The 24,242-nt window shown below is 48.6% G+C and overlaps 1 protein-coding gene across 6 annotated transcripts in view; it reads right to left on the bottom strand.

Moving 5' to 3' along the window:
- TJP3 (tight junction protein 3) overlaps nucleotides 1-24,242 on the bottom strand; it is a 57,630-nt gene that overhangs the window by 16,443 nt on the left and 16,945 nt on the right. For all 6 annotated transcript variants that reach the window (XM_053372297.1, XM_053372293.1, XM_053372296.1 and 3 more), the window contains 15 exons: nucleotides 23,968-24,024; nucleotides 21,971-22,095; nucleotides 21,262-21,364; nucleotides 18,117-18,588; nucleotides 16,446-16,549; nucleotides 14,710-14,872; nucleotides 14,158-14,251; nucleotides 12,977-13,035; nucleotides 8,809-8,884; nucleotides 8,104-8,260; nucleotides 5,876-5,984; nucleotides 4,630-4,849; nucleotides 2,738-2,934; nucleotides 1,113-1,208; nucleotides 364-434 (listed from right to left, as the gene is read on the bottom strand). In XM_053372297.1, coding sequence (XP_053228272.1) covers nucleotides 364-434; nucleotides 1,113-1,208; nucleotides 2,738-2,934; nucleotides 4,630-4,849; nucleotides 5,876-5,984; nucleotides 8,104-8,260; nucleotides 8,809-8,884; nucleotides 12,977-13,035; nucleotides 14,158-14,251; nucleotides 14,710-14,872; nucleotides 16,446-16,549; nucleotides 18,117-18,588; nucleotides 21,262-21,364; nucleotides 21,971-22,095; nucleotides 23,968-24,015 — 2,094 coding nt within the window. In that variant the 5' untranslated portion in view covers nucleotides 24,016-24,024. The remainder of the gene's footprint in view (nucleotides 1-363; nucleotides 435-1,112; nucleotides 1,209-2,737; nucleotides 2,935-4,629; nucleotides 4,850-5,875; nucleotides 5,985-8,103; nucleotides 8,261-8,808; nucleotides 8,885-12,976; nucleotides 13,036-14,157; nucleotides 14,252-14,709; nucleotides 14,873-16,445; nucleotides 16,550-18,116; nucleotides 18,589-21,261; nucleotides 21,365-21,970; nucleotides 22,096-23,967; nucleotides 24,025-24,242) is intronic.

The following is a 24,242-nucleotide window of genomic DNA, read 5'->3' as shown; positions in this document are numbered from 1 at the left end:
GTTTCCGAGCACAATTCAAAGGTGCCGACCTTGAAAGCCCTAAACTGCCCAGTATACCTGAAGGAGCGTCTCCACCCCCATCGTTCTGCCCAGACACTGAGGTCCAGCTCCGAGGGCCTTCTGGCGGTTCCGTCCCTGCGAGAAGCAAGGTTACAGGGAACCAGGCAGAGGGCCTTCTCGGTGGTGGCGCCCGCCCCGTGGAATGCCCTCCCGGCAGAGGTAAGGAGATAAACAGAACGCAACACAGAACCATGAGGACTAGCATCTTATTTTGAAGGGAAGGGCTACAGAGCGAGGGAGAATCTGCTTCCGATCCCCTTGGACCCCAGTTTCGTGACGTTCCCCCCGCCTCAGTGCTCTAACCTGTTTTGCAATATGCCACACGGAGTCCAGCTTGATAACCTTTGATGAGCTCCCTTCTCTCGCCACGCTCTCTAAAAATGGGGAGGGAAAGAGAAAGAGAGAGAGAGAGATGGATATTGTTTTTCCATCTTTGACTGCGCAAGAGTCGGTCAAAGCACAGTGAGTCGGACTACATATGAAGACCTGGCCCTCCCAGCTCCACCGGACCATAGCTGTCAACTTACAGATTTGAAAATAAGGGACCAGCAGCCTCGAAAATAAGGGATCAGCAGCCAAAATAAGGGATTTTCCAGGCACAGGTATGTTGAACTTCTAAGCCCCTCCAAGCCAAAGGCAGAAAGCCCAGCCAGCAGCCAAACGAAGCCTCAAGCGGTGGTTCCCACAGCGCAGCAACCCGGCAAAGGGGATGCAGCAAGGAAAACCACCGTCCCCTCTCTGCTGGGAAGCGCTGAGCAAAGGCGAGTCCCCAGGCAACGCGGCCGAGTTGATCAGCACAAGGCATGCAAGCTCCACCCCCCAGTCGTTCTCAGACTCCTTATTGGGTGAGCAACGCAGCCAAGCAACACAGTTGGAGCCTCCCTCCTCCCTGGCCGGCAGGGAGGGAGGGAGAGGAGCTGCTTCCTTTGAAACCCGGGAAATTTAAGGGACATCATCAATAAGGGACAGCAGCGGGATAAGGGACTTTCCCGCCAAATAAGGGACGCTTGACAGCTATGCGCCGGACTCGGTTTGTGGGGAAGAAGGCTCACCTGCAATCTCAAACTGATCTGGCAATTCGGTGCTGAGTTTCTGCATGGCAATGTCGGCGATGGGTCCCAGGATCACGACCGGGCGCTTAAAGGTTGCTGCCAGGGAGGAGGAGGAAGAAGAAAGTCAGAGGGGTCTTGCTTATTTATTACATCTATATCCCCCTCCGTCTCGGAGGAGATATACTACTACTACTACTACTAATAATAATAATAATAATAATAACAACAACAATAATTTATTTGTAACCTGCCCATCTGGCTTGGTTTCCCCAGCCACTCTGGGCGGCTTCCAACAAAATATTGAAAATACATCAAAATGTCACACATTAAAAACTTCCCTGACCATGTGCATGCTTTGGACTACAACTCCCATCATCAACTGCTGGCCAGCATGGGAATTGTAGTCCAAAAAGATCTGGAAGGCGCCAGGTTCTCAAAGGCCAGTGGTTAAGCCTCGTGCATAACATTGCATAAACATACCCAGTGTTTTTTTTTTCTAATAAAATAAAATGTTTAGGGGTACTCTCATTTTGACTCAAGAAAACCACGTTTTATAGTTCAAATCGGGGGAAATAACTACAGTGGACCGTCTGGATACAGATATAATTCATTCCAGGGGTCCGTACGTATCCTGAAAAATCCGAAAGTAGAGGCACCGCTTCTGTGCACATGCATGGTGAGATAGAGAGCTTCTGCGCATGTGCACATGGCGAAACCCGGAAGAATACACTTCCAGGTTTGCCGCGTTTGCAACCCGAAAGTTACGTTTCTGTATAGTAAATGGACAAAAGTACAAAGATTCACAGAATGTTTAGGGGTATGTGTACCCCTGCGTACCCCCAAGAAAAAAAGCACTGAAGATACCCAAATATACTATTATTGACCTTGTTACATGATAATAATAATAATAAGATGAAGTAGAAGAAGAAGTAATGAATTTTATTTATACCCCACCCTCCCCAGCCAAGACCGGCTAACACCAGGTATAAAAACAATTGATTAAATTACAAGTAAAAAACAAGATTAAAACACAACATTAAAATGCAGCCTCATTTCAGCAGTAACTCCAATCAAAAACTTGGGGGGGGGTGCGAGAAAACGTCAAATCTTCACCAAGGCCAACTATCCAGACTGGTCCTACATGGGCCAGAAAAAATAAAATAAAATAGTGAGGCCCTAAGCTATAGCTTTGGGATGCGGGTGGCGCTGTAGGTTAAACCACAGAGCCAAGGGCTTGCCGATCAAAAGGTCGGTGGTTTGAATCCCCACCACGGGGTGAGCTCCCATTGCTCAGTCCCTGCTCCTGCCAACCTAGCAGTTTGAAAGCACGTCAAAGTGCAAGTAGATAAATAGGTACCGCTCCAGCGGGAATGTAAACGGTGTTTCCGTGCGCTGCTCTGGTTTGCCAGAAGCGGCTTAGTCCTGCTGGCCACATGACCTGGAAGCTGTACGCCGGCTCCCTTGGCCAGTAAAGTGAGATGAGCGCCGCAACCCCAGAGTCAGCCACGACTGGACCTAACTGTCAGGGGACCCTTTACCTTTAAGCTATGGCTTGTTTAGCTTATATGTAAATCCGGCACTGCCCACCGCGCGAAGTCCCCCAAAACAAGGCAAGTTGCCCTCACCTTCCTTCAGAACGACCCTCTCGTACGGCGGGTAGTGCCCTTGCTTGGTGAGGGCAGACAGGTCCTCGCGACTCTTCCGCAGGTTCCTCTTAGCTCCTCGCAGGCCCCGCAGTTTCCAGAATTCGGCCCTCGGCCCCGAAGCAGAGACTCCCGACGTGGCCTTGAGAACGGACTCCAAGCTGGCGATCTGTTCCGCCCTGGGGTGCAAACGACAACCACGGGATGGGTTGGGTGGAGGGTATTTCTCTTGGCAATGCCCCATAGATTCTCCATGGGGTTCAGGTCAGGCGAGTTTGCTGGCCAATTAAGCACAGTAATCCCATGGGATTACACCCATCACACAACCTTGATGGCAGAAAGTGATGAGGAATTGAAGAACCTTTTAATGAGGGTGAAAGAGGAGAGCGCAAAATATGGTCTGAAGCTCAACAACAAAAAAACGAAGATCATGGCCACTGGTCCCATCACCTCCTGGCAAATAGAAGGGGAAGAAATGGAGGCAGTGAGAGATTTTACTTTCTTGGGCTCCATGATCACTGCAGATGGTGACAGCAGCCACAAAATTAAGAGACGCCTGCTTCTTGGGAGAAAAGCAATGACAGCATCTTAAAAAGCAGAGACATCACCTTGCCAACAAAGGTCCGTATAGTCAAAGCTATGGTTTTCCCAGTAGTGATGTATGGAAGTGAGAGCTGGACCATCAAGAAGGCTGATGGCCGAAGAATGGATGCTTTTGAATTGTGGTGCTGGAGGAGACTCTTGAGAGTCCCATGGACTGCAAGAAGATCAAACCTCTCCATTCTGAAGGAAATCAGCCCTGAGTGCTCACTGGAAGGACAGATCCTGAAGCTGAGGCTCCAAGACTTTGGCCACCTCATGAGAAGAGAAGACTCCCTGGAAAAGACCCTGATGTTGGGAAAGATGGAGGGCACAAGGAGAAGGGGACGACAGAGGATGAGATGGTGGGACAGTGTTCTCAAAGCGGCCAGCATGAGTCTGACCAAACTGCGGGAGGCAGTGGAAGACAGGAGGGCCTGGCGTGCTCTGGTCCAGGGGGTCACGAAGAGGTGGACACAACTAAACGACTAAACAACAACAACAAAAAATGCAGCCAATATAATTTAAGGGCTAGAGTCTCCATTAATTCCAATTGGTCTAACTCTTGAGTATTTCTAATACTGGAATTTATCAATAGGTCTACTCTGAGTCTTTCTAATATCGGATTATATCACCCTGTGCAGCCAATACAAATAGCTATACAGTCTCTGCTAATTGCAGTGCGAGTCTTAACTAATATTGTACGAAATATTGCAATATTGTGCAGTCGGTAAAGGGACCCCTCATCTCTCTTTATTGGCCGAGGGAGCCAGTGTACAGCTTCCGGGTCATGTGGCCAGCATGACTAAGCCGCTTCTGGCGAACCAGAGCAGCGCACAGAAACGCCGTTTGCCTTCCCACCGGAGCGGTACCTATTTATCTACTTGCACTTTGACGTGCTTTGGAACTGCTAGGTTGGCAGGAGCAGGGACCGAGTAACGGGAGCTCACCCCGTCATTGCGGGGATTCAAACCGCCAACCTTCTGATTGGCAAGTCCTAGGCTCTGTGGTTTAACCCACAGCGCCACCTGCATCCCGTGCAGTCAGTACTGTATACTGGTTAATACCGGGTTGTCTACTCTGACTGGGACTACCCCCTCGTAATATAAGCCAGATCATGAAGAGTTGGACACGACTAAACAACATAAGCAAACTGTGGGAGGCAGTGGAAGACAGAAGTGCCTGGCGTGCTCTAGTCCATGGGGTCACCAAGAGTCGGACACGACTAAACGACTAAACAACAACAACAAACAACATAGGGACCCTCAGAGACAGCCCATCTCCCGCCTGGATACCTGTTTCGGTTTGGGATAATGCCCTTGTCGAGTTCCTGGAGATCTTTGCCCATCCGCATGGCTAGCCAGCTTCCGACCTTCCCCCGGTACATGGTGTCCACCACGTGGAAGACCTCACCACGGGTGAAGCTCAGAGCAGAGGGGGCGTCCTTCTCAAAATCGAAATGGGTGCGGATGTAGAAGGAGTCGCCCACGTTGGACTTCACCATCTTCCTGTAGACTGATAGGAGGAGAGAGAGAGAGAAACAAAGGCTTGAACATTTTGATGTATTTTTAATCTTTGTTGGAAGCCGCCCAGAGCGGCTGGGGAAACCCAGCCAGATGGGTGGGGGACAAATAATAAATTATTATTATTATTATTATTACTACTACTACTACTACTACTACATTGAACCCCAGGCAGGCGACATTGCTCTCCATAACGCATGGGTAGGCAAACTAAGGCCCGGGGGCTGGATCTGGCCAAATCGCCTTCTCCATCTGGCCCACGGACAGTCCGGGAATCAGTGTGTTTTTACATGAGTAGAACGTGTGCTTTTATTTCAAATGCATCTCTGGGTTATTTGTGGGGCTTGCCTGGTATTTTTACATGAGTAGAACGTGTGCTTTTATTTACAATGCATCTCTGGGTTATTTGTGGGGCCTGCCTGGTGTTTTTACATGAGTAGAATGTGTGCTTTTATTTCAAATGCATCTCTGGGTTATTTGTGGGGCTTGCCTGGTATTTTTACATGAGTAGAACGTGTGCTTTTATTTACAATGCATCTCTGGGTTATTTGTGGGGCCTGCCTGGTGTTTTTACATGAGTAGAACGTGTGCTTTTATTTCAAATGCATCTCTGGGTTATTTGTGGGGCTTGCCTGGTATTTTTAAAGGTAAAGATAAAGGGACCCCTGACCATTAGGTCCAGCCGTGGCCGACTCTGGGGTTTATTGACTCTCGCTTTATTGGCTGAGGGAGCTGGCGTACAGCTTCCGGGTCATGTGGCCAGCAGGACTAAGCCGCTTCTGGCGAACCAGAGCAGCGCACGGAAACGCCGTTTACCTTCCCGCCGGAGCGGTACCTATTTATCTACTTGCACTTTGACGTGCTTTGGAACTGCTAGGTTGGCAGGAGCAGGGACCGAGCAACGGGAACTCACCCCGTCATTGCGGGGATTCGAACCGCCGACCTTCTGATCGGCAAGTCCTAGTTAAGCAATGGCAAATGAGGGCTGGGGGGGACACGGCAATGGCGAGTTACTCACTGTCCTGCTTATTCTGAACGTGCAACGCCACCTCTTCGCCCGGCGACAGCTCCAGGAGGTACTGAATGGCCTCTTCGCGGGTGAGGTTATGAAAAACTTGCTCGTTCACCTGTGGGCAGGAGCCGGGGAGCAAGGAGTAAGGAAGCAAAGAGAACAATGTTCTGCACCTCTGTCTAAATGCACACTTCTTTTCACCTCTGAAATACTGTAACACTCTTCCAAACTGCTCTGAGCAGTGCTTCTTAGTAGAGCATAGGTAAAGGTAAAGGGACCCCTGACCGTTAGGTCCAGTCGTGGCCGACTCTGGGGTTGCGGCGCTCATCTCGCTTTACTGGCCGAGGGAGCCGGCATACAGCTTCCGGGTCATGTGGCCAGCAGGACTAAGCCGCTTCTGGCGAACCAGAGCAGCGCACGGAAACGCCGTTTACCTTCCCGCCGGAGTGGTACCTATTTATCTACTTGCACTTTGACGTGCTTTCGAACTGCTAGGTGGGCAGGAGCAGGGACCGAGCAACGGGAACTCACCCCATCGCAGGGATTCAAACCGCCGACCTTCTGATCGGCAAGCCCTAGGCTCTGTGGTTTAACCCACAGCGCCACCTGCGTCCCTTTGGTAGAGTATGAGACTCTTCAAAATCAGGTTCGTGCTTTCAAGTCTTGCAACAGGCAAAATTTCCCTGCATTGCAAGGGCTTGGGCTGGATGACCTTTGGGGGTGCCCTTTTTCTCTCTGCGTCACACTTTCAGGATAAAAGTCTGCTTCTGCCACACCACATTTTGTTTTTTACATTGGGAAACTAACTAGCGGTTCTGGATTTATAACACAGAACCCAGCTACTTTACTGGGTCAGGAGACTTTGAGACTCTTACTATAAAGGAGTCTCTTACCTATGTTCCTTAACATAGGAGAGGTCTCATTGTCTCATAGGAGCGGTCTCATAGGAGAGGTCTCATTTGAGACAAACAAACTCTCATCTCCCCAGCGAGCCTTCCTCTTTTCTGACCTTTTCGTTTCTGATCCATTTGCAAAGCTACCTATCCATATTCTGCAAATAAAAAACTATTCTTTTGGTCCTATACTACACTATACTGAAATGTTCAGACGTTTCTTAGATTGCCCATTCTGTTCTTCAACAGAGAATGTACAGAAAGGTTTATTTTTCAAAATTCAGCCATCTATACAGTTTTGCTAAATAAAAAACCCCCACTGTGTTCCAATTTTTCCGGCGCACAGTAAAAAGGTAAAGGACCCCTGGACGGTTAAGCCCAGTCAAAGGCGATTATGGGGTTGCGGCGCTCATCTCGCTCTATAGGCCGAGGGAGCCGGCGTTTGTCCGCAGACAGCTTTCTGGGTCATGTGGCCAGCGAGACTAAACCGCTTCTGGCGCAATGGGACACAGTGATGGAGACCAGAGCGCATGGAAACGCCGTTTACCTTCCCACCAGAGTGGTACCTATTTATCTACTTGCACTGGCGTGCTTTTGAACTGCTAGGTTGGCAGGAGCAGGGACTGAGCAACGGGAGCTCACCCCGTCATTGCGGGGATTCGAACCACCAACCTTCTGATCGGCAAGCCCAAGAGCAGGCATAGGCAAACTCGGCCCTCCAGGTGTTTTGGGACTACAACTCCCATCATCCCTAGCTAACAGGACCAGTGGTCAGGGATGATACGTACGTTTCCGAGCACAATTCAAACTGTTGGTGCTGACCTTGAAAGCCCTAAACGGCCCAGTATCCCTGAAGGAGCATCTCCACCCCAGACACCGGGGTCCCTCTCCCGAGGGCCTTCTGGCGGTTCCCTCTCTGCGAGAAGTGAGGTTACAGGGAACCAGGCAGAGGGCCTTCTCGGTGGTGGCGCCCGCCCTGTGGAACGCCTTCCCGTCAGATGTCAACGAGGAAAACAACTACCAGACTTTTAGAAGACATCTGAAGGCAGCCCTGTTTAGGGAAGCTTTTAATGTTTGATGCATTACTGTATTTTAATATTCTGTTGGAAGCCGCCCAGAGTGGCTGGGGAAACCCAGCCAGATGGGCGAGGTATAAATAAATTTATTATTATTATTATTATTATTATTATTATTGAAATTGTAGTCTCAAAACATCTGGAGGCCTGAGTTTGCCCATACCTGCTCAAGAGGTTCAGTGGTTTAGACCACAGCGCCACCTGCGTCCCCATCACATCACAGATCTTGCGGAGATCAGGCAGATCAGGCGAGGGATCTACTTACCTGAAGGATCTGGTCTCCTTCCTGGATCCCTTGGCTCTCGGCTGGGCTGCCTTCCTGCACCCCGGCGACGAAGATCCCGACATCGTTGCCGCCGGCCAGACGGAGACCGATGCTCTTGGCTTTTATGAAACGAACCACTTTGGAATCGGGGCTGTATCTGAAACAGGAGAGGACGAAAAACGCTCTCAGGGAATGTGAATGTATGGTTATCGGAATGTGATCTTGACCCGGCAGGGCCCCCTGAGATATAGATTGGACAGACTGTGGGAATGTTTTTTACGGAGGTGTGGAAATGGCGCCTGTCCTTTATGTGATATGACTCCTGGAGAGTGTAAAACCCACACAGGAGATGTTTGTTTTCAACCCGCTTGTGAAGATTATCAGAGATCACAAAGAAAGGAATATATGATAACAACAAGAAGATGAGGAAAATAACAAAGAGACTATCTGGACAGAACCGGATAGAACTGTTTAATTAAAGCAGCAGCAAGAGTGATGTTTGGACCCCTTTCGAAGCTTGAAGTATGGGCACCCCCAACAAAATTTTAAAAATCTGGCTGTATAATTTGGAACTAATGTGATTTGGAATTAATGTGATTTGATTGGTCTGTTAATAAAAATTATATTTAAAAAAGAAAAACGCTCTCAGGGCCAGGATGTGTGCGGCCAACTCTGGAGCCGCTAGGACTCTGCCAAGCTCCTTACCCATAATTTGTGCCAGTCTGGGAGGCAAAGGCGTCAGTTTGGGCATCGTAGTCGTTTTCAGGGCTCCCTTGGACTTCTGGCGAGGGGGACAGGACACAGAGACAGTCTGAAAACCACAACCTCCATTTCTTTTTCTTTCTTTTTAAAATAATTTTTATTGAATGATTTTATATTACAAAAAACAATACAGCCATACTACCACTAAATATACCATATTTTTTGCTCTATAAGACTCACTTTTCCCCTCCTAAAAAGTAAGGGGAAATGTGTGTGCGTCTTATGGAGCGAATGCAGGCTGCGCAGCGATCCCAGAAGCCAGAACAGCAAGAGGGATTGCTGCTTTTGCTGCGCAGCGATCCCTCTTGCTGTTCTGGCTTCTGAGATCCAGAATATTTTTTTTCTTCTTTTCCTCCTCCAAAAACTAGGTGCATCTTGTGGTCTGGTGCGTCTTATAGAGCGAAAAATATGGTAATTAAGAAATAAAAGTTACATGCATCAATATTTAGTTTGTTTTTATTTACCGTCTTATTTCCTCCCAAACATTGCATACAACAACACACATATGTGCAGACACCCACACACCCACACAAAATGATAATAATGAAAGTAAATATTTTTTCCCCTTTTATCTTCCAAAATCTTTTCTTCAACTTTGACTTCCTGTCAAGTCCCTTTGCCTATATTTTATCATACATTTGAATGTACACAAAACAATAAACCTTTCTATATAATTTTCCTAATACATTCTGAAAACATAATAAATCCTTAATTGTTATCCACCTCCTTTTAGTTCCTTTATCCCTCGAATGCTAGCACGGAGTCAAAACTATTGTTGTATTTTTGAACATATCTTCTGTAACCATCCCATTTTCCCGCAAATTTTTGCTTTGAGTTTCCTCTGAGTTTACTAGTCAGTTGAGCCGTCTCCACCAATTCCTGTAATTTGATCTGCCAATCTGTTATTTTTGGAACCTCGTGATTTTACCATCCCTTGGCCACAAGTATACCTCCATTTCTAGACTAGGGTAGGGTTGCCTTACATCTGGGTTTCCCCGGTAACTGCCCTTACAAAATGGCTTCCGGGCGGATTTTTGCCAATCGGAAAAATGTCTGGGCAAACTCAGGACGTAAGGTAAGAATTATTATTTTTTAATGCTTAAAAAAAATGAAAAATAAGCCCCCCAAATGTATATTCTGCAGGGGGTGCCCCCCAAAAAAGCTCAACAACAATTTCACGGGCAATCCATTGGCACCACACATTTTAAGAATAATAATTTAATGTTTGAACCGCACCCGTTTGACTGGGTTGTCCCAGCCGAATATGAAAATACAGCGAAGAATCAGGCATTAAAAAAGGCATTTACAGTGGTACCTCGCAAGACGAATGCCTCGCAAGACGGAAAACTCGCAAGAAGAGTTTTCCGTTTTTCGAGGTGCTTCGCCAGACGAATTTCCCTATGGGCTTGCTTTGCAATCTCCGGGGACCTCTTTTAAAATGCTGGCGGTCGGGAGCAAAGACTTTCGCCCACCGCCCGCCTTCAGAAGAGGTCCTGGAGACTTCTCCGCTGTGCCGGGCAATCTTAAAATGCTGGCGGGTGGCAGCGAAGCCTTCGCTGCCGACCCCCAGCATTTTAAAATCACCCCCGGACAGCGGAGGCTTCGCTGCCGACCCCCAGCATTTTAAAATCGCCCCGGGACAGCGGAGGCTTCACTGCCGCCCGCCAGCATTTTAAAATCGCCCCGGGACAGCGGAGGCTTCACTGCCGCCCGCCAGCATTTTAAAATCGCCCCGGGACAGCGGAGGCTTCGCTGCCGCCCGCCAGCATTTTAAAATCGCCCCAGGACAGCGGAGAAGTCTCTGCTGTCCCGGGGGCTTTTAAAATGCTGGCGGTCCGCAGCAAAGCCCTCCTGTCCCCGGAGCTTGCGGGGCGGGAGGTGGGGAGAAGGGCTTTTCTTCCCACCGCCAGCCTTCAGAACAGCCTTCTGAAGGCTGGCGGTGGGAAGAAAAGCCCTTGTCCCCCCCCCCAGCCTTCAGAAGAGGTCGGGGGACAGACTGTCCCCGGACCTGGTCTGAAGGCGGTTTCCATAGGAACGCATTGATTGATTTTCAATGCATTCCTATGGGAAACTGTGCTTCGCAAGACAAAAAACTCGCAAGAAGAAAAAACTCGCGGAACGAATTAATTTCGTCTTGTGAGGCACCACTGTAATAATAATATTAAAACACACACGAAGGCGCAATATGGTTTCAGCACCCTGGACAGAGCAGAGACTCTTTTATTGCACCCATTTCAAAGCACGGGGAAACTGATCAAAGCTGAACCCACAGGATACCCTTAAAAGATGAAGCAGTCCACTTTAAATAGTCACAGCTTGCCCCAAAGGATCCTGGGACTTGTAGTTTGCTGAGAATTCTTAGGAGACCCCCCCAGGCTACAATTCCCAGAGTTCCCCGGGACAGAGGGACTGGTTGTTCGGCTGGGAAACGTAGTTCTGCGAGGGGATGAGAGGGTTCTCCTGAGAGTTAGCAGCACCCTGAATAAAAACTACAGATCCCAGAATTCCAGAAGTGTTTAATGCGGTATTGTAGTTCTTTCAACGGTTGGGGGTGGATGGTGATGGATGGATTGAGGCTGAATAACAACAAGACAGAAGGACTGTTTCTGGGGGACAGGGGGCGGGCAGGTGTGGGGGGCTCCCTGGTCCTGAATGGGGTCACTGTGCCCCCGAAGGACCAGGTGCGCAGCCTGGGAGTCATTTTGGACTCACAGCTGTCCATGGAGGCGCAAGTCAGTTCTGTGTCCAGGGCAGCTCCATCTGGTATGCAGGATGAGACCCTCCCTGCCCGCGGACTGTCTCGCCAGAGTGGTGCATGCTCTGGTTATCTCCCGCTTGGACTACTGCAATGCGCTCTACGTGGGGCTACCTTTGAAGGTGACCCGGAAACTGCAACTAATCCAGAATGTGGCAGCTAGACTGGTGACTGGGAGCGGCCGCTGGGAGCATATGGGACTCACAGCTGTCCATGGGGGCGCAGGTCAATTCTGTGTCCAGGGCAGCTCCATCTGGTACGCAGGATGAGACCCTCCCTGCCCGCAGACTGTCTGGCCAGAGAGGTGCATGCTCTGGTTATCTCCCTTTTGGACTACTGCCATGCGCTCTACATGGGGCTGCCTTTGAAGGTGACCTGGAAACTGCAACTAATCCAGAATGTGGCAGCTAGACTGGTGACTGGGGGCGGCTGCCGAGACCACATAACACCGGTCCTGAAAGACCTACATTGGCTCCCAGGATGTTTCTGAGCACAATTCAAAGGGTTGGTGCTGACCTTGAAAGCTCTAAATGGCCCAGTATCCCTGAAGGAGCGTCTCCACCCCCATCGTCCGGCCCGGACACCGGGGTCCATCTCCCGAGGGCCTTCTGGCGGTTCCCCCCTTGTGAGAAGTGAGGTTAGAGGGAACCAGGCAGAGGGCCTTCTCGGTGGTGGCGCCTGCCCTGTGGAACTCCCTCCCGTCAGATGTCAAGGAAATAAAGAACTATCTGACTTTTAGGAGACATCTGAAAGCAGCCCTGTACAGGGATGTTTTTAATGTTTGATGTTTCATTATGTTTCTATATTTGTTGAAAGCTGTCCATTGTGGCTGGGGAAACAGAGTCAGATGGGCAGGGTACAAATAATAAAATTATTTATTATTATTATTATTAATAGAAGGTGTGATTGGGACCTTTACTCAGTCCATCATGTCTGCAGCTTATGGAGTATTTATGGATAAGGCAGAGACTTCAACTGCTCTACGGAGGGTGTCAGAGGCAGAAAAGGAGTTGGGGGGAAATTGAGCCCCCAAAATGGAGGTTTCTCCACTGCTGGGATAGACAAACAAGGCCCCCCCCCCCACCGTTTGGACAGAAAATCTAGCCACCCCCAAACCCTTTGCCCAGGCACCCAAAATGCAAGATTCAAGGGCACCTTTGCAAACTGGCAAAAAACGTGGCGGGGAAGGGCCAGGGGGAAGGGATCCAGGGGCCGGATTGCGAGGCCCGGGGGGGCCACATCTGAACCCTGAACCCCCCCAGGGCCTGAGTTCCTGCCGTAAAACCTCTCAGCCACCTTCGAAGCCAAAAACCAGCCACCTTGACAAGAGAGATGGAGAGCAGGGGAGGCACTCACCGCGAAGTGGGGGCGTCATCGACTTTTCGGGTGACGTTTGCTCGGAGCGCCGTAGGGTCCTGGGTTTGGGGAAGGGAAGGAGGGAAGGAGATTTTTTAAAAAGCACTAGAGAAGCATGGGAATTAAAGTGAAGCGAGTACTGTACTTGGATCTTGCAAAAGTGACCGAATTATTACGGAATAAAGCAACCGATGTAGTCTAAAAGGAGTGGGAAGGCTTTAAGATTTATCTAACGAGGCAAGGTTCAACAAGCAAAATTTGGCCGTGCCTAGAATAAATCCAGAAGGAGACAAAATGCTTCCTTATACCAGGGGTCAGCAACCTTTTTCAGCCGTGGGCCGGATAGAGAGAGAGAGAGAGAGAGAGAGAGAGAGCACGAAAGAGAGAGAGAAAGAGAGAGAAAGAGAGAGAAAGAAAGAAAGGAGAGAGCGAGCGATAGAAAGAGAGAGAGAAAGAAAGAGAGAGAGAGAGAGAGACAGGGAGCTAGATAGAGATAGATAGATAGATAGATAGATAGATAGATAGATAGATAGATAGATAGATGATAGATAGATAGATAGATAGATAGATAGATAGATAGATGATAGATAGATAGATGATAGAAAGAGAGAGAGAGAGAGAGAGAAAGAAAGAAAGAAAGAAAGAAAGAAAGAAAGAAAGAGAGAGAGATAGAAAGAGATAGCTAGATAGATAGATAAATAAATAGATGATAGATAGATAGAAGATAGATAGATAATGCTTTATTCGGCTATAGGCCCACAAGGTAAAACCAATCAATAAATAAAATAGCATTTTACATTCTAAAATATCAACTAAAATATTTCAACGCATAATCTCCTTCACGTTACATACAATCTCTAGATGTACCATATTGTGGCCTTGAATATAAAGATGGTGGATAGAGTTTACTAGATTTTTAATAGTCATGCAGCATTCCATGAAGTCTATAGATAGATAGAAAGAAAGAGAAAGAAAGAAAGAAAGAAAGAGAGAGAAAGAAAGAAAGAAAGAAAGAAAGAAAAAGAGATAGATATAGAGAGATAGAGACAGAGAGAGAAAGAGAGAGAGAGAGAAATAGAAAGAAAGAGATTGAAAGAGAGAGAGAGAGAGGGATGGTGGGGGGACAGGGTGGGCAAAGGAAATGAGACCCCCCCCCACAGGCGTCTCAGAGAGCAGCTTACGGGGCTGGATTCCACTTTGGAGATGCCGGTGAGTCCGGCCCGCTCGCTGGGGCAGTTGGAGGCGGCGAGATGTCCGAGCCGAGGTCAGAGATGTCTTTGGGAAAAGAAAACAAAGAGAAATAAGTTTGCGGTGCGTCACTTCTGTAAGTAAAAACTTTGAAAACGGAAGCATTTATTTCCGGGTTTCCGGCGTTCGAAAACCGAAACGTTTGGCTTCTGAGGCACTTGAAAACCGAGGTACCACTGTATATATAAAAGAAAGAATAAAACCGACTTTAACCTTTTCTTGAATGATGTGACCCCCCCAAAAAAAGTTTTGTTTTACCTTTATTTCAAAGTTTTGATAAAAATATTTTTTAAGGAAAGAAGAATTTTGACATGGCCCTGCCGGAGTTTTGAAAACGGTTTTATTTCAGGAGGGGTCTACTCTGAGTTGGGAAACTTCCTCCAAGCCTGCGGGTGCAGTTTAGAAGTGATCTTTCCGAGCTCCTCACATGATGGGACCCCCAGAGGACATCCGGACGTGCCCTCGCCTCCCTGCCCCTCACTCACCGTCCAGATGGGAGCTTTCGCTCTCGCTGTCTCTGACTTGGGGAATGTTCACCAGAAATTGGCTGTTATCCCGAAGGACCACCAGAGTCAACCTCCCCTCCGAGAGCTCGATCAACCGCCGCGTCTCCTCCAGGGACAGATTCTCACTCGACACCCCATTGATCTGGAAAGAGAGGATAGTCTCTTGAACCCGGAGATTCAGCATCTTACGCTCAGCCGACTGATCTGAGAGCTGTTAGAAGGTTAAGAAATGTATAGGACTAGCTCCAACATGCTATGATGTTACAGTGGTACCTCGGGTTACATAAGTTTCAGGTTAAATATGCTTCAGGTTACAGACTCCGCTAACCCAGAAATAGTGCTTCAGGTTAAGAACTTTGCTTCAGGATGAGAACAGAAATCGTGCTCCAGCAGCAGCAGGAGGCCCCATTAGCTAAAGTGCTTCAGGTTAAGAACAGTTTCAGGGTAAGAACGGACCTCCGGAACGAATTAAGTACTTAATCCGAGGTACCACTGTATTGTTTTACTTAAACGAATCGTTTAAATTGCTATTAAGGAAAGGGTTGTTTTTCTCCACAGCAGAAAAGTTGTCCAAATGTAAAGAGTTAACTTGTTAAACCTCACAATAATCATTTCATAGTTATCGGCCTTATATATTTCTAGGTAAAGTTAAAGGTAAAGGGACCCCTGACCATTAGGTCCAGTCGTGACCGACTCTGGGGTTGCGGCGCTCATCTCGCTTTATTGGCCGAGGGAGCCGGCGTACAGCTTCCGGGTCATGTGGCCAGCAGGACTAAGCAGCTTCTGGCAAACCAGAGCAGCGCACGGAAACGCCGTTTACCTTCCCGCCGGAGCGGTAGCTAACTGCATATATGAGAAGGCAGGCAAACCAAAATCTTCGATCCGAATGGCCATGTTTTGAAGACTATATGAATAAACACTGTTCAAAACAGATCGTGTTGATATGCTTAGATTAAAGGAGTAAAGTGGAAAGGATAAAACTAATTAGGGTGCGATAAGGAGATTAAAATTCAATAACAGAAAGGTTGCAATGAGAGCCCTGAAATTAAAAATTAAGGAAGTCAAGCTGTTGCAGAGGGGAGTGATAGGGTGAGGTGAGAAGAATTCACGAGGGGGGGGAAGGATATAGGTTTATATATATGTTTATGTCAATGGGTGTTGTTTTTTCCCCCTTTTCTGTTGTATTGGAAGGGTATATTACCCTTTTTTATGTACTGTATTTTCTGGCGTATAAGACGACTGGGCGTATAAGACGACCCCCCCAACTTTTCCAGTTAAAATACAGAGTTTGGGATATACTCGCCGTATAAGACTAACCCTCTTGCAACGCACACCAAATAAAAATTAAAAAACCAGTCTCCAGTCCGGCTCGGAAATCTGCTCCACTTCCCAGTGGCCGGGGGCTTCTGGGGCCAATTTTCAAGTGTATTTCTGCTTCATCTTGGTGTCCTCTGATTTAATCTGCTGTCGTTTTATCCTTTGGTGGGGAGTTGCTGCCAGAGCTGCTGCTGTAGCCGGCGTATAAGGCGACCCCCGACTTTTGAGAAGATTTCCCTGGGTTAAAAAGTAGTCTTATACGCCAGAAAATACAGTAGTATGAAAAAGGAAGGGTGTTAATAAACAATATATCCTCTCCTGCCACCCTGAACATTCCCCAAAACTGCGGATGTAATTCCTCCAGAATTTGAACGAAGACCCTCTCCCACCCAACTCACCTTCAGTATGAGGTCTCCCTCCTGCAAAGAACTGTCCTTAGCCGCCAATCCTGTGTCCGTAATGTGTTTAATAAAGATTTGGCTCCCCAACTTCAAGCCAAACTCTGCATTTTTGTCGGGTTTTGGGGGGAGAGAGGAGAGAAAAAAACGGAGACATTTGGGTGAAATGAACGGCAGATTCTGCAAGAGTTCTTCAAGCGCTTTCAAAGGAGGGAAGGGGGGAAAGGCAGATAAATCAATGGAATATGTAGAATTGACAAATAGGAATAAGGAACCGGGAAGATCGGAGTTCTTAAAGAAGAGTGGAAAATTCTCGCGGAATATCTGAAGAATTATGTAACAAAGCGATAGCGGGATTCATCTAAATTCAGCAGTTTAAACTACCGGTACTTAAAATATAGCGGAAATATTTAAATAAAAGGGCGAATTGGAATATGGAGTTTTAATGGATAAATCAATCTTCCTTTCTTTTAATTTTCACCAGTTGCCATAACCCGCACGCTTGGTTCTGTGCACCTTATTAAAAGGAAGTGAAAAATCTTGTTTGTTTGTTTATGTCTTTTAAAAAGAAGATTGCTGCTTATTTCCTTCACATCAGAAGGGAGGGCGTTCCACAGGGCTGGCGCCACTACCGAGAAGGCCCTCTGCCTGGTTCCGTGTAACCTCACGTCTCTCAATGAGGGAGCCGCCAGAAGGCCGTTGGCGCTGGATCTCAGTGTCTCGGATGGACGATGGTGGTGGAGACACTCCTTCAGGTATACTTGGCCGTCTAGGACTTTCAAGGTCAGCACCAACACTTTGAATTGTGCTCGGAAACGTACTGGGAGCCAATGCAGATCTCTCAGGACCGGTGTTATGTGGTCCCGGCGGCCGCTTCCAGGCCCCAGTCTAGCTGCCGCATTCTGGATTAGTTGCAGTTTCCAGGTCACCTTCAAAGGCAGCCCCACAGAGAGCGCATTGCAGTAGTCCAAGCGGGAGATAACTAGAGCATGCACCATTCTGGCCAGACAGTCTGCGGGCAGGGAGGGTCTCATCCTGCGTACCAGATGGAGCTGCCCTGGACACAGAATTAATCTGCACCTCCATGGACGGCTGTGAGTCCAAAATGACTCCCAGGCTGCACACCTGGTCCTTCAGGGGCACAGTCACCCCATTCAGGACCAGGGAGTCCCCCACACCTGCCTGTCCCCTGTCCCCCTAAAACAGTCCTTCTGTCTTGTCAGGATTCAACCTCAATCTGTTATCCGCCATCCATCCTCCAACCGCCTCCAGACACTCACACAGGACCTTCACCGCCTTCACTGGTTCTGATTTGAAAGAGAGGTACAGCTGGGTGTCATCCGCATATTGATGCGACACCCAGCCCAAACCCCCTGATGATCTCTCCCAGCGGCTTCATATAGATATTAAAAAGCATGGGGGAGAGGACGGAACCCTGAGGCACCCCACAAGTGAGAGCCCAGGGGTCTGAACACTCATTCCCCACCACCACTTTCTGGACACGGCCCAGGAGGAAGGAGTGGAACCACTGTATGACAGTGCCCCCGGCTCCCAGCCCCTCTAGACAGTCCAGAAGGATTAAATTAATAAAAAATCATATTAAAAAGGCAAAGAATCTCTACGTAAAAGGAAAAAAGAGGAGGGGAAAATCGGGGTGGAAATCTCCCTCACCTTCGGTCTCCTTGCTCTTCACCAGAACGGAGCGGACCGGTTTCATCGGCACGTCCTGCTGCGGAAGCCTCTTGAACCCGGATACCAGGGCCAGCCCGCTAGCGCTGCCCCTGTGGCTGTACCCATTGGTGAAGCGCTGCCGGTCCGACCCGCTGTCTTGGCTCCGCCTCCGGTGCCCGCCGTCTTGGCTCCGCCTCCTGCTCCGGACCGGGTGCCTGCGGGGGGTGTCTTCCTCGTCCCGGTGGCGCCCGGAGCTCCTCTCGCTGGAGGAGTCGCCGTCGTAGCCGCGGTTGTGTTCCGCTTCAGCCTGGTGCCGGCCGCCGGCCGCCAACCCGCCCCACGCGGAAGGCGCCCGGTAGCCGGCGTCCTCGTCGGAGTCACCGTCGCGCAAAGTGGGGCTGGAGAGCGGAAGGTTTTTGGGCGGGCTGGGCTTGGCTACCGGGAGGTGCACTTTCCGGGGGCGCTTGACCGTCTGCGAGAGGAGAAAACGGAATACAATGGTACCTTGGTTCTCAAACGCCTTGGTTACCGAATGCCTTGGTTCTCAAACGCCAAAAACTCGGAAATAAGTGTTCCGGTTTCCGAATGTTTTTTGGAAGCCGAACGCCCGGCGCGGCTGTCGGCTATTGTTTCCGGGGTGCCTGTGCCAATCAGAAGCCGCGCCTTTGTTTCCGAACATTTCAGAAGTTGGGCAGCCATTTGTTGGGGATTCTGTGATTTCCGCACAGCCGGGGTTGGACTAGATGACCCTAGGGCCACGTACTGGGTGAAACCCTTGACGCAGACGTCGTAAGTTACCGTATTTTTCACTCTATAAGACGCACCAGACCACAAGGCGCACCTAGTTTTTGGAGGAGGAAAACAAGAAAAAAAAAAATTCTGAATCTCAGAAGCCAGAACACCAAGAGAGATCGCTGCGCAGCGAAAGCAGCAATCCCTCTTGCTGTTCTGGCTTCTGGGATAGCTGCGCAGCCTGCATTCGCTCCATGAGACGCACACACATTCCCCCTTCCTTTTTAGGAGGGGAAAAGTGAGTCATATAGAGCAAAAAATACGGTAACCTACATTGTAAAGAGACACAAAAATACTGTGCGACAGGCTGCAGTTGGGGGAATCTGCTAACTCAGATTTTGTTAAGAATGCGTCGAGAACGTCGGAGTTATATGGCCTTGAATCAGCGATAGGAGTGGAAACCCTGTTCTGTCTGATAATATCTGGCTCAGACAACACAGGCCTGCTTTCCCTCAAAGTCTCCGTTGCTGCGCATGCATGCAGCTAAATATCGTATTTTTTGCTGTACAAGACTCACTTTTTCCCTCCTAAAAAGTAAGGGGAAATGTGTGTGCGTCTTATGGAGCGAATGCAGGCTGTGCAGCTATCCCAGAAGCCAGAACAGCAAGAGGGATTGCTGCTTTCGCTGCGCAGTGATCCCTCTTGCTGTTCTGGCTTCTGAGATTCAGAATATTTTTTTCCTTGTTTTCCTCCTCCAAAAACTAGGTGCGTCTTGTGGTCTGGTGCGTCTTATAGAGCTAAAAATACGGTGCCTCTAGAGCAGTCCACACAGTTTATAATCCCAGGAACCACTTTTGCGGGTTCCGCTGTCGCTCCGACCCAACAAAGTCCGCCTTGAAACATCGCAGCTGGAGTGTGCCGTTGCAGAAAACCCACCCAAGACCCCTTTCCAACCCCACAGCTCTGTGAGGCAGCACGGTGCAATGGTTAGAGCAGTGTTTCTCAACCTGTGGGTCCCCAGCTGTTGTTGGACTACAACTCCCATCATTCCTAGCCAGCCTGACCAGATGGGAGATGGGAGTTGTAGTTCAACAACATCTGGGGACCCACAGGTTGAGAGCCGCTGGGTTAGAATGTCGGACCAGGACGCTAGAGCAGGGTTCGAATCCCGACTCAGTTACAAAGCTCAGTGGGTGACCTTGGTGTCTTACAGGGTTGTTGTGGAGATTAAATGAGAAGTGAGAAAACCATGAATGCCACCTTGAGATTCCTGGAAGATAAAAACGTAAAGGTAAAGGGACCCCTGACCATTAGGTCCAGTCGTGGCCGACTCTGGGGTTGCGGCGCTCATCTCGCTTTATTGGCCGAGGGAGCCGGCGTACAGCTTCCGGGTCATGTGGCCAGCAGGACTAAGCCGCTTCTGGCAAACCAGAGCAGCGCACGGAAACGCCGTTTACCTTCCCGCCGGAGTGGTACCTATTTATCTACTTGCACTTTGAGGTGCTTTCGAACTGCTAGGTTGGCAGGAGCAGGGACCGAGCAACGGGAGCTCACCCCGTCTTTGCGGGGATTCGAACCGCCGACCTTCTGATCGGCAAGTCCTAGGCTCTGTGGTTTAACCCACAGCGCCACCCGTATCCCTTCCGGGAAGATAGAAGTAGAGATGGCCTATAAATGTAAATAATAATAATAATAATACAGTGGTACCTCGGGTTAAGTACTTAATTCGTTCCGGAGGTCCATTCTTAACCTGAAACTGTTCTTAACCTGAAGCACCACTATAGTTAATGGGGCCTCCCACTGCCGCCGTGCCGCTGGAGCACGATTTCTGTTCTCATCCTGAAGCAAAGTTCTTAACCTGAAGCACTATTTCTGGGTTAGCGGAGTCTGTAACCTGAAGCATATGTAACCAGAGGTACCACTGTAGTAGTAGTAGTAATAATAATAATAATAATAATAATAATAATAATAATAATAGTTCTTTGCTCTGTCAGGAATACCCTGTATCAGTCTCTACAACCACGACAGGCACTGCAACCTTTCAACAGTTCACCTCCATTGTCTCCCAAGACAGGCCAATGTCTGAACGCCTACTTTAGCTGTGATTCCTGCATCGCAGGGGGGGTTGGACTGGATGACCCCTGGGGGTCCCTTCCAACAAATTCAACGATTGTTATCAGCTCACTCAGAGCTGCCGTTCTCTCACCGAGAAATGAGCCGCCCCAAAATCTGCAGGGACACGATCGAAATCCGGGAATTGTAGCGTCGGTAGGCGCCAACCACGTGAAATAGCAGGACTCTTTTGTCCCATGTGGGTCTCGAACCCACAGCCCTGGGATTAAGAGTCTCATGCTATTACCCACTGAGCTGTTGCTTAATTTAAAGGCATGTCTCTTCCGGAGCTCTTACTCACAATATTGGCGGCTTTCCCACAGCCTTTCAGGGTGTGGATAGCAAAGGAGGACGACACATTTTCCATGGAGATTCCATTCACCATGGCTATCTTGTCCCGGGTCCTGAAAAAGACGAAAGCCTTGTGAGATGGGCCAAGAGCGATCAGCAAACAAAAAAATTCTGACTCTCCCAAACCATTAAAAAAAAACCTTTTGAGGATTCCATAGAAAGCTCATTTCCCTCTTTCCTGGCTGCCATGTGGGTTCGCCAAGCCATGGTTTCCAGTCTGCTCGCTTCCAGCAAACTGGACTTAAAATCAAGCCATGGTTTGTGGGTTTGCCAAGCCACGGTTTCCAGTTTGCTCGCTTCCAGCAAACTGGACTTCAGGTCAAACCATGGTTTATGGGTTCACCAACCACAGTTTCCAGTTTGCTCGCTTCCAGCAAACTGGACTTCAGGTCAAACCATGGTTTATGGGTTCACCAACCACAGTTTCCAGTTTGCTCGCTTCCAGAAAACTGGACTTAAGATCAAACCATGGTTTGTGGGTTTGCAAAGCCACCGTTTCCAGTGTCCTCATTTCCAGCAAACTGGACTTAAGATCAAACCATGGTTTCTGGGTTCACCAATCAGATTTTCCAGTTTGCTCACTTCCAGCAAACCGGACTTCAGATCAAACCATGGTTTCCTGGCAGCCTGCTGAAGCTGCCTGATTTAAGGTTACTCACTGGAGCCGGCCATCAGCAGGGCCCCCGGGCACCACGTCAGAGATGATGATGGATGTGTCTCCGTCGACACCGCTGGGGCGATCCCGGCCTCCCGATATGGCAATGCCGAAGCCCCTCCGGGGATCCTGCAAGGAAAGAGGACCAAAGCAGATGTCAGTTCCCTTCTGCGCTCCAATTTAATTTGATTCGGCTTGCTAAGCCAAGCATCCTGATTCTGACAGGGGTCAGCCATCCGCCTCCAAGGTTACTGCAGGAAGGGTTCAAAAGAGTGACACGTCCCCTGTCGCATGAGCAGGGAAATGGGAGACCCCCAGACTTGTTTGTGGGTTCACCAACCATGGTTATCTGTTTGCTTGCTTCCAGAAAACTGGACTTAAGATCAAACCACGGTTTCTGGGTTCACCAACCATGGTTTCCTCTTCACTCGCTTCCAAAACACTGGACTTAAGAGCAAACCATGGTTTCTGGGTTCAGTAACCATGGTTTCCTCGTCGTTCGCTTCCAAAACACTGGACTTAAGATCAAACCATGGTTTCTGGGTTCACCAACCATGGTTTCCAGTTTGCTCGCTTCCAGAAAACTGGACTTAAGATCAAGCCATGGTTTCTGGGTTCACCAACCAAGGTTTCCAGTTTTCTCACTTCCAGAAAACTGGACTTTAGATCAAACTATGGTTTCTGGGTTCAGTAACCATGGTTTCCTCTTCGTTCGCTTCCAAAACACTGGACTTAAGATCAAACCACGGTTTGTTGGTCTGTTGGTTGATCAAAAAAGGGGTGCAGAAGCTTCCGCAAACTTCTTTGTGGCTGCGCCAGGGGAGGGGAAAGCTCACCAAGGGCAAGGAACCTTTTCAGGACAAAGGGCCACTTTTGCATGTGGGTCACCTAGTTTCAAGAGCGAGCCGGCAGTAAATCACACTGTGCAAGCTGGAGTTTATTAGCAAAAACAGGATCTGCACAAGAGAGTCATGCCTAATGAGCAAAGCAGATCATTCCCGGTGATCTATGTTTAAAAAATGCTTGATATTTGATGTTCATTTCTGTGGTGTCCAAACTTTTTTCTAGGAGGGCCAGATTTGATGAAGTGAGGGGCCGTGAGGGCACCAAGCTAACTGAGCTTTTTTTTAGGGTTGGAGTTGTGGAGGTTTTTTTTAGGATTTTACCCCAGGAGATGATCTGCCACAGGGGCAGTATTAAACCGACCGGTGGGCCGGATTGGGTCCCCAAAATGGACTTTGAACATGCTTTCTATATTCTGTCTTTTCCTTCTCCTTACAAACTTTAATATATATATTTTTTAAGCCAAAACACACACACACAAAAATCAGAAAACCATCCGCTTATTTCTTCGGCTTATTCTGCTTATCGGTCTGTCACCCCCCCAACTGTATTACCTGGGTTATGAAGGCGCCCAAAAGACGTTAAAGCAAAGATTATGGGATAATGCACACAGTGACTTGCGAACTCGATCGCACGCAGTCTGTAGTCCGCTGGCAGTAGGAGTACAATATGGGCATGTCTTTAAGTCAACATCTTACATTAAAAACCTGACAGTACCAAAATATCGAAGGCTTTTCACCAAAGCCAGACTAAACGTCTTTCCTTCTGCAGTGTTGAGAGGAGTTCCCTACCAGGACAGACTTTGCTCGTGTGCTCAAGACATCGATTCCATAAAACATATTTTGCTGCACTGTGCAAAATATGAGCAAGCCAGGGCTGAACTGATACTACCCTTGCTGGTACCTTTCCCGGGAAAATCAGAGGCTCACTATGTCAGGTTCCTACTGGAAGACCGGACAAACGCTAGAACATTAGCAGTGGCAAAGTTTTTATCGGTGGTTGCAAGAACCAATGATCCCAATATGCTGAACAAAATGCTTGTTTAACCTGGAGGTAGGCTGTCTGAATTGTGCATTGCTTTGTAACGATTTGTTGGGTCTCTGGACTGTAATAAAGATTGTTGTTGTTGTTATTCTGCTTATTTATCAAACCACTCACCCTGTTTAGCGTTACTGTATACTGTTCCCAGATTATCATCTCCTCCATGTCTGCAACCTAGGAAAAGAAGGAAAACGTTATAAAACAACTTCAGGGATATACACAAACAGAAAGAGAGCAGGCAGCCAAAGAATTAGCCCTTTATGTCAAATCAATGTCTGATTCAGTTTCTGTTTTCTCTCTTTAAAAGCCCCTTTTACACATTGGAGGCGGGTGGACTTAGATGCCCCTTGAGGGTCCCTTAAAAGGTAAAGATAAAGGGACCCCTGACCATT

This window comes from Podarcis raffonei, chromosome 18, assembly GCF_027172205.1.
Source record: "Podarcis raffonei isolate rPodRaf1 chromosome 18, rPodRaf1.pri, whole genome shotgun sequence".
Taxonomy (NCBI): domain Eukaryota; kingdom Metazoa; phylum Chordata; class Lepidosauria; order Squamata; family Lacertidae; genus Podarcis; species Podarcis raffonei.
Note: the sequence above shows the minus strand (reverse complement) of the source record. Positions and strands in the feature narration are given on the sequence as shown.